At 41.6% G+C, this 10,154-nt stretch overlaps 2 protein-coding genes across 6 annotated transcripts in view; one reads left to right on the plus strand and one right to left on the minus strand.

Annotated features, from left to right (window-relative positions):
• The window catches only part of LOC106804776 (60 kDa SS-A/Ro ribonucleoprotein-like), a 20,286-nt gene that overhangs the window by 9,668 nt on the left and 464 nt on the right, over window positions 1-10,154 (minus strand). The window lies entirely within an intron of this gene.
• LOC106804775 (ferredoxin-fold anticodon-binding domain-containing protein 1 homolog) lies at window positions 623-9,906 on the plus strand. 4 transcript variants are annotated; one of them, XM_014806103.1, is made up of 7 exons: window positions 623-690; window positions 5,555-5,705; window positions 5,955-6,158; window positions 6,575-6,745; window positions 7,008-7,134; window positions 7,550-8,106; window positions 8,233-9,906. In XM_014806103.1, exons 1-7 carry the CDS (start codon window positions 687-689, stop codon window positions 8,681-8,683), a joined length of 1,665 nt encoding a protein of 554 aa, XP_014661589.1. In that variant the 5' UTR covers window positions 623-686; the 3' UTR covers window positions 8,684-9,906. The 4 variants fall into 4 exon arrangements, with proteins under 4 accessions (XP_014661589.1, XP_014661590.1, XP_014661588.1 ...); XM_014806104.1 differs by having other exon boundaries at window positions 635-708; window positions 5,613-5,705; XM_014806102.1 differs by having other exon boundaries at window positions 636-708.

Consider the following 10,154-nt stretch of genomic DNA (forward strand, 5'->3'; position numbering starts at 1 on the left):
GTAAGGGGGTGGAAGTAAGAGGCAAGGGGAGTAAAGTGGGAGGCAGAGGGAGGGAGGTCAGAGGCAGGAGGGAGGGGGTGGGACGCACTGGGGAGGGAGGTGGGAGAGAAGGACCCCCCGCCCCCTCTAATTAAACTTGGAGATCCATGCTCATATGTTGAAATCGTTTATGTCAACGTCAATGTCATTCATTAACTTGTATTTGAATTGTTATTATTGTTCTTGTTATTAGAATTAGCCCATAGAGATTAGGTGGGTGCGAAAGTGTAGCTGATATATTTGTTCGAATTGGCTACGAAAGTCAAACAAGAATAAAGAAGACTTATGTATAAGACGTCTTGCTATGCACAAATTAATTTATCAGCAGAACACCAGACACCAGATAAGCCCTGTCGCACTGCAGCACTTGTTGCTTTCACGAGTGCTTATATTCACAGTCCTTTATATGCTTTCACTACTCTAACCAAGCAGGAACGTATTATCGTGCCAAAGATCTGTACTCTGCTCTCCGTGAGTGGAATGTTATGTACCTACTTGCTGTATAAGTATAACTGCTTGTTATTTAACTCCTTGTTGTATAATTCCGTACTGTCAAAGATTGACTGACTTTCTAGTTGATCTTACAGACAGAAGAAGAACTGAGTGTTTACAAGAATCTCCAGTCAAATGCTCAACTACTAAAGGACATGGGTAAAACTTTATATATCGGTACAGTCTAGATTCATATTATGTTTTTTTTTACTAGTTTACACTTACTAATTACACATACAATATAGAATCCTATTACTTCAATCCTATTGAGTACAAAAAAAACATCTACATTCTACTTTGTACTGCTTCAGCACCCAGGAACAAACATTTCGCTTATAGTATTCGTATAATACGTGTACTAAAACCTAAATGTCTGTTCCTGGGTGCCGAAGTTCCTCCAAAACGACCTGGCCAATTACAACCATATATGGGGCACGCAGGCCGGGCACCTATCTGGCCTTGTTTTTGGCTTAATAAATTTTCGTTCACGACGACAAAATTTGTAAAAGTACAAAAACAGAAGTAACCAATCATCTAACATATTTTCTGCTTTTAACATTTTCTTTTAATAACTACTGTCCTTATTGCACTACTATCTGCTGAGGGGCAATTCCACGGTTACTCACGTTACATTTGGAGCAACAACGAGTTATTCAAAGAGCTGTAATTTCTAAATGTGTTCAATGAACTTTATTATTTAATTATAGCATTTAGTATACAGCATGAGCTACACAAGCATTAAGTAAAGAAATCAGAAAAGAAGTTTGGTTGTGTTATATACCAACAATGTGTCGGTTACTCACGTTACATGATTCGGACATGCATAAAATGACAAGACAGCTAATTTAAGAAATGTCCTCATGTGAGGCATTACAAGAAAAAAACTGTTAATCTCCTGTATAGTTCCCATAGTGGGTCACATATTATTGGTAAAAGAAATGCTCTGGAAATTATAATTTTTATGTAGGAGACATGAAACATGGTTACTCACATTACGGTTACTCACGTTACATTTTGTCCGTACTCTATCTGAATCATTTATCTCAATTTCTTCTAGCGATAACATGTAATAATCATTCTATTTTTATACAAAAGACAGAAGTAGTAACACTCTGTTCTCTACTAGTCTGTAGCACAAAAGAGCACTTTTGGGATACAAAAAAAAACACAAAATAGAAAAAGCCAAAATGTTCTCCATCTCCCCTCCCATAAGACTTTGTTCTGATTGTTACAATCCTTCACAGAATTTGAAGTGGCCACGGTTATTAACAACTTGTGGGGCCTCTAGTTTTTTCTTCAGCTTCTCATTGATGTAGAAGATGTTGTCTCGTTGTTTGGGCCATTTCCAGTACTTGCCGGCTTGCTCCATCACAGAAACTTGGCCAGCACTTCTCCTGGATAAAAATTTTCCTTAAACTCCACTGCATACCAATCTCCGGTGCAAATCGACTTTAGGCACCTTAGGTATCACGAAGTGATGCACAGATTTCTGTGTATCATCAACTGATGCACAGACTTTCCGTATATCAAGGAATGATGCAAAAACCCTAACCCTAACCCTAGGTTATAAAGTATAACCTTAGGTATCACGAAGTGTGTTAAGGTTAGGGTTAGGGTTAGGGTTTCTGGTTAGGGTTAGGGTTAGGGTTAAGGTTTTTGCATTATTCCTTGATATACATAAAGTCTGTGCATCAGTTGATGATACACAGAAATCTGTGCATCACTTCGTGATACCTAAGGTGCCTAAAGTGGATTTGCGCCCCAATCTCCTACCCTAACATCAGAGACACCTGACTCAACATTTGCACTAGTGTCACTTGTACTGCTCCTTGCTGTGTTGTTGCATGTGTTCTTAGTGAGAACAAAGGCAGAGACCTGATCCTGTACTCCCTCTAGACAATGCATGCGGGTGATACCAGGAATCTGCTGGGCATCTTCAAACACTGTCTTGAGATCTAGGCTGCTGTTTCTCTCCTCAAGTTCAGTGTGAAGTAGCTCTGTCAGAGTAACATTGGACATTTCACTTGCAGCTGCTACAAATGTTGCTGCATCTGAGACAATTGCCTTCCTTGATCTCACTTGTCCCCATACATGGCGTTTGACTGCCCCTCCTATTCCATCCACATGACCTTTTCCATGAGATGTTGCAAAGAAGTTCCATCGAATTGTGATGTGATGTTTCTTCTGGAGTGCAAGTATTGCTGCTGAAATGTATCTGTTTTTGAATTAAGATGCAGGGCCATCAGATCAGATGGAGACAATCTTTACAGTTTTTGGAGTTACCATCTCAGAAGATGGTCAGATGAAAGTGCAATGCATGATGGGTAGACTCATTTGACTACACTGCCCTCTTTTGTTTTAGAGTGACACACATCAATATATTCATGGCACACACACCTTAGCACTTTCATCTAGCCACAGGCTGTAATTTGATGTTAAGTTCCTAAGGAAATGTGGTTACTCACATTACACCATGGTTACTCACATTACACGGTTACTCACGTTACCACATTTACTCGCTGTTTATTAATAATTGTGAACATGGATATCAACAAAACACCAATTTTCTAATCAACAGTCATTAGAACTAAGAAAATTTTAACTACCAGAGTTGTATTAAATAAAGAAGTTTATCACAAAAAAATAGATGTAATTTTGTGGTTACTCACGTTACATCATTCAAACAGGAACACCACAACAATTTTTCATATTCAAAATAAGAAGGAATCTCCAAATTAATATGTAATTCAGAAACTATGGTCATCATACAGTCTGGAAATATATATGAGTGTAAAATATCTCTAATCTAATTACTAGCAATATAGGTCCAATTAATTTCAGATTTTAAAAGCTGTTGTAGTCAAAAATTGTTCTCAATTAACATACTGTTTTCTCAAAGAAATCTAACAGAAATGACAATTCATTGTCTGTTTCACGAACTTGCATGTATAACCATTAAAAAAATATGTGTAGTCTTAAGAAATTTCACATTTTAATTTTCAATGCCATGTCCATCAACCTGTGGAATTGCCCTGAGCTAAGATCATCTCAAGCAAATTCTTGATACTGGTAACTTTATTTATTATTTTTTAACTTCAATAATTGTCATGAGATTGAAAGTTATAAGTCATATTATATATAGGTGGTCCCACAGTATGTTTTGGGTGGTTAAAAAAATTGTCATTCTTCAAACATATTTTTCTTGCTTAAGAGACATTTTTGTTCAAACAGACATTTTTTTGTCAAGCCGCTAGCGGGTAGGCAATCTCAAAATTTAAACAAAATAAGATTTCATATTTCATTCATTTTATTAAGGCGAGACATACGGTTGCATCCATCATGTAGGAAGCACATTGCCATATATTGGCTGATTTAATTGTTTTAGTATTGTATCAGACGTGCACAATTCACAGGCTTTCCAGCGGCCCTAAAATTCCTAAAAATTCCTAAAATTTTGAGCTCACCCTAAAATTCCTAAAAAAACTAAAAATGTATGCAATTCCTAAAAAAAGGCTAAAATTTTATTCAAATTCCTAAAAAAAAAAATTCACAGATATTTTTGGAGTTTTTGGTGATGAGATGATGAACTTTTGGTTTGTAATTATATCTAATGCAGGGTCTCCAACCATTCCTCATTCTGCGGAATCATTACGATTTCTAGGCTTAATTTCCGCATTCTGCAGCGGCAAGGTTATATTCCTCATTTCAGTTGCACTGTACAAAATTTGCACTGATTGTTCGCATTGTTTGCTTGGACACATTGTTTTTTATCAGGCATTTTGTATCTGGCATGTCTACGGTAAATGGAATAGCCTAGTCAGACAGGTGCTGTCGCGTAGTTTGTCTGCTAATCAGAAAAGGGTTGTAGGGTTGAGATAGTGTTATCAGACATGAGAATATGGCCCACAGTATGCCTCAGATTGCAGCAAAATGGCTTAAATATTTCAAAATTTTCTGGGAGGCATGCCCCCAGACCCCCCTAGCACTGGCATGTCTACGGCACGCGGGCCTGCCTGCCGCAGCCAAGGTACATTTCGCCCCCCCCCCATCAATTTCGGAATACGCCACTAGTTACTGATCACCGCGGGAACATTCCGCATTTGGAGTTCACAGGGTTGGAGACCCTGCTAATGGATGTTTTCTAGTTATATTTATACAGAGTAAGTATTGTGACTCTCAGTCTACCAGTGATTCCTAAGCTTCAGTGTCTGATTATACGACCCTGTTCCTGGCTGGATGTACAAGACATGCCTAATTTGCATGAAACATGATGATGTACAGTCGTATCGAGGACTTGGAGGATAGGAATAGCTGGTAGACTGGACACATACCACATAGAACTGTATCTGTAAGTTAACACATTGATGTTTATGAAAGGTAAGTGACTTATTTTATCCCTAAAATGTTTCGATTCATCCCTAAAAATTCCTAAAATAGCCCTAAAAAAACCTTAACTTCTCCCTAAAATTAGCCCTAAAATGTTGTCAAGGACTGCTGGAAAGCCTGAATTCAAAATCTCAAAACAATCTCAAGCTATTGTCGCGTGTGTGTGTGTGCTTTATATTGGGAAAGAATCATATCAACAGAAAAACTATATAATTTTGCTGATACTGTGCATGCGTGAACACAGATCTACAGGTGATTCATGGAAATTTTGTATGAATAGTAAAAAAATTGAATAGCAAACATTTCATTCCAAGCTAGTGTTTATACATGCGTGCATGTGCGTGCGTGCGTGCGTTAATGTATATCTATTCATTTATTTTATTTATATTGATTCCTCGATTATTAGTAATCAATCAATTATGATCATAGTCAGCATTGTGTCCTTGTATAGTTCGCAACGTTAAAAGTACGTATTTGTTGAGAGTTCCTGGATGGCATGGAATTCGCGACTGCTGATGTGACAGTTTATACCTTATTTTTGCCATGTTTACATTTTCTCTTTTTTCAAAACCTAGTGGGAAGTTCCCCCCTAGAGATTATGGCCTGGGTTTAAATACTCATGAACTGTGAATTTTAGGAGCAGAGGTGATGTGTGGAGTTGACGCAACCAAGCTCCCAACTGTTTTTCCTATCAGGAAAATGGATCGAATCATCTTCAACTTCCCACACATCGGCGGTAAAAGCAACGTAAAGAAAAATCGTCGGCTCCTGAGAGATTTCTTTGAAAGGTGTTTAATTTCGAAGTTCTATTGGCAACATACGTGTCTGTCCAGTTTCCATGCTTGCACGGAGTTTTGACATGATTCACATTTTTCTTAACTGAACACAAAAGTCGACATGGCTGCCTGTTTAGTACGCAGCAGGAGCGCTGGCGTAAAAGCAGTTATCGGAATTGACCGTGTGAAATGAACCTTCAGCGCCTTCGCGCAATTTCGTGGTTTCGATGGAAAATCTTCACTCTGTTTTTTTCCCACCAGCGCAGCCGAGATCTTGACACCACACGGTGACGTGTGCGTCACTCTCTGCCAGGGTCAGGGCGGCTCACCCGCCGACATACCAATGAGGGAGTGGCACAACACGTGGCAGGTCATTGCCATGGCAGCATGCGCAAATCTTGTTCTGTACAAATGTCGACCCTTCCTTCCCAGCGAATACCCAAACTACAACTGCACTGGATTTAGGTACGGATACTGGATTCAGCAGTAGTGAGAGGATCGATGATGACATGAGATCATTGTAATTTTGCAATTAATCATGCACTTGCCTCGTACAGGTCCCCCACAAAAAATCTGGAAAGCTGTGGCGTTTTAAAATTCATTATTTTAGGTGTTGAAAGTCGTACAAAAAGGCCATGGTCGTAGAAACGCTTGGAAAATTAGCTGGTATTATGTTTGGTTCCAGAAATTCCTTAAAATTGCGGTTATCTTTGTTCACTGTTAGGCAGTAAAATTTGCTTCATGCAAGACTTTGTACAGCTAGAATCTCATGGCCATGGAAAATAGGTCTTTTTAAGTCATGGAAAACTAAGAAAACTAGGAAAAACATCTTCCTTAGGATTACGCAACCTGAATTAAATTTTCGGCATTCACACGTGTAGGAGCCAGGACAAGGCTTTTCACACGCGGTGCGCGATCACTCACTACTTTCGACACGGCGTGCCCTTCACCTTTCCCGAGCCTTCCGACGAACGTGACTGCAACATCCACGACGTTTGCACGAGGAAAACGTACACATGTTCGTCCAGTTATTTGGCAGAATGCGTTAGAAGGTGAGATTGCTGTTTGTCTGCCTGTGTCTCTAATTGCTGCTGTTTTTTTAACGGGGTCTAAAAGCTGCGTCACGATCTGCATCTGCGATTGTATGGCCTTTTGTGTAAGAACAGACACTGAATATGCTCTGTTTGAACGGTACCAGTGTAAAATCGGTTGTGCTGTAGATTAATTTAACTATTAACTTTTTTGTGTGTCGCCATGCGTTTTCTTTTGCGTGCTCGTTTGTGTTAATCGGGTAAAATTATTCATGCGTTGCAGGAAGCTTCACGAGGAGGTGGGTCATCCTATCCAGCAGATTGCTTGTCACATGACAAAGGTTCTCGCGGATTCCACCAAATATAGAGTTGACGTCGTGTCAGGTTCAGAACTTCCTTTGGTGCTGAGCGTAAGTGATTATCTTTGTCGAATAATAATAAAGAGCGTTTCAACGCGAAAAACATTTTTTGAGCAGATGCCGCATCAATATGTTGGATTATAGTGTGATGAAGCCTTTACACACTACGTTAGTTCTTAGACTATTCACGTGCCATGCATCCTCGTGGATATTTCTCAGTTCCAATAATAGAGACGACTATTTGTCTTATGCTGGTGAGTCTTGCGTCATTTGGGAAATTGAAATGAACCGATATGTGCTGCCTGGCAGCCAGACGAACAATGAGCTCTCTGTGAACGACGGATGAAATGGTAATCAAAATAAATTTATTACTTTAAATTACCAATGCTAGATTAATTAAAATGGTTATCCGTGGAGAAATGCCAATCGGAAAACGACGAATCAGTTTTCCGCTCATTACTTACAGGCGACTACAGTGCCCCCACAAAGCATCCGCGTTCTCCCGGCAACCGACAATGGTCCGTCCGGTGAAACAAGAGAACACTTCTTGCGCAGTTCAGCGATCGACCTCATCCCAGCTCTCCTTCAACGTAAGGCAACGCGTTCTGCCTGCAGCAATACAGACGGGGGAGCAACGGGAAACGTAGCGGTAGTGGAGAATGTAGCGGTAGATGTAGCAGTAGTGGAAGACGTATCAGTGATTGAAGACATAGCGGTAGCGGGGGACGTAGCGGTAGGTTCGTCGACGGAGGTTCCGTGGCTGCAGATGTGTGTGGTTGATGTGTATCATGAAGAGGCGATCTACAGCGAACCACTGGCAGCTTACGAACTCATCATCTTGTGTGACGGATCGCCAGCCGCCGCCGCGCGAGACTGCCTGCAGACGATGCTGCCAGGTGGCGCCACGCACCACTGCGTATCGACGTGTCTCTTTCCGTCGCCATCTTCGACAAACGGCGCGCCATCAGTAAACAACGTGCCGTCTGCTGTGACAACAGAGCAGTCGGAAAACCTCCACCAGAGGTCGCCGCTATTTCCTCGTCGCCAGGGTGACCTCCACCAGAGGTCGCCGCTATTTCCTCGTCGCCAGGGTGACCTCCACCAGAGGTCGCCGCTATTTCCTCGTCGCCAGGGTGACCTCCACCAGAGGTCGCCGCCGTGGCTTCGTGCGTTCCGCGTCACTGGGGGGCGCCACGCGGCATTCGTCATTGACGTTGCCGCTGCGTGCACGGCGACGGTCGGCGTGACGACAGACCAACGGGTACTACGCACGATAGACCCACGCGTTCTCGCCGAGCTTCGTGACACGCCGCCAGGTGGCGCCGCGCCCGCGTTCTGGCACGACGTGAGTTTCTGGCGGCCGGACGACTACGATGAGCGGGATTTCTTCCGCGTGATTCGTGACATGGCGGCGCCACTCGTCAATGATGTCTCGCTGCTGGAGGAATATGTGCGAGAGGGAAGAACAAGCCTCTGCTACCGAGTCGTCTACCAATCGTGCGATCACCCGCTCCCCCAGCAGATGGCAGCACGGCTGCAGTCGGCCCTGCGGCTGCGACTCATAGACGAACTCCGTTACGAGCTTCGACCGAACGTGTGACAAGTGAACGTCTAATGCGTGCGCGTGACTAATCACTCGGATTGGGATTATCGTTGTCACGGTATAGATTCTTCACGGAATCCCCTGGATCTTTAAAGGTGATTTTTTTCAAAGAATGAAAATACTTTTGTATACCAGCCTGCTCAAGTTGAGTTGACGTAATATTGATGTAAAGTACATGGGATGTGCATATTGTGTACGTAAAGATAGAGCGGACGGGTTGGTATGTCAATGAGTAATGTTTTAAAACGACCATTTATCAAATAAACCGAAAAATAAATTTAGACACACTTACTCTCACTTGTCAGCGTAATTACTAATTCCTTCAGCATAAAAATTATTACAAATTCCCGCTCTTATAGGATATAAAACAGCAGATGAACAGCAAACGTGCCCCCACCATCTTCAGAATCGCTATAATGGAATGCTCAAATGGTCCCAGGAAACAAACGCACCTAGTTACGTGACGCAAATATTAGACTGGTATCTATCTAAATATGCATACAAAGGTAATTAACCTAGTGTAGAGACAGAGTTCCAGTCTAGCGAGAGCAAAAGTCACACGCTAGGTTTGTTGACATATGAAAATAATCTACTTTGAAATGCAGATTGGTGAAATATTGCTGGAAAGAATGTTGTGCGAGTGTGCTATGACTGTATGACATGTTAGCCTTACTATATACATTTTGTGTTATGCAAGGAGTACTGATAAGTGTCAGAACAGTTGACAAAATATGAAAACAGTTGGTAAGAACATAAGGAATCCTTGCGTGAACACTTGCATTTATTGCATCATTACAAGGAAATTTTTAGGAAATTTAATTCCTTGCTGTTTCGTATTCGGTCTAGTCGCATTCCTGCATGGTCGAGTACAACTTGGTCAACAGACTTGTGCTGAAGGGGCAACAGCCAAACTAAGATATGTAGCGGGCTATGCATTTGCCAAATTGCGGTGGCAGAACACAACGCTGTTGAACGCTGATATATTGTATATATAATGTATATATTGTATATATAAATATATATCCCATTATATATACAACATAGAATATAGCCAGTCCACCTTGGGTGTTAGCGAATCTACTCCGGGTTAATTTGAAAGCTTGCATGTTATTAGAGAGCATATTTATGGGCCACGGAGTACGTTACATGCCCCTGTGATAATCACCTGTAAATGCCGGTCAAATGCTCATCTGCAACACACAAGTACACCGAACGCACGACCACGCTGTGCACAGGCACTTGAAACGTTTCAATAAAATATAATGCTAAACAAACACGAAATCTAATACTAGTAGTAGCTATGTGACCTATGTCGTACCCAAACTTGGAATCTGCACAATCTCGAGATTGTGCAGCGATTGCGCTGCCCAAACTGCGGATTCCTTAGTTTGGCTGACCAATCTCAAGATTGGGCAAACTGAAAACAGTCGGTGATTCAACAACCGCTCATAGCGAGTGTGTGGTGTGC

This window comes from Priapulus caudatus, unplaced genomic scaffold, assembly GCF_000485595.1.
Source record: "Priapulus caudatus unplaced genomic scaffold, Priapulus_caudatus-5.0.1 Scaffold87, whole genome shotgun sequence".
In the NCBI taxonomy this organism is placed as follows: Eukaryota; Metazoa; Priapulida; class Priapulimorpha; order Priapulimorphida; family Priapulidae; genus Priapulus; species Priapulus caudatus.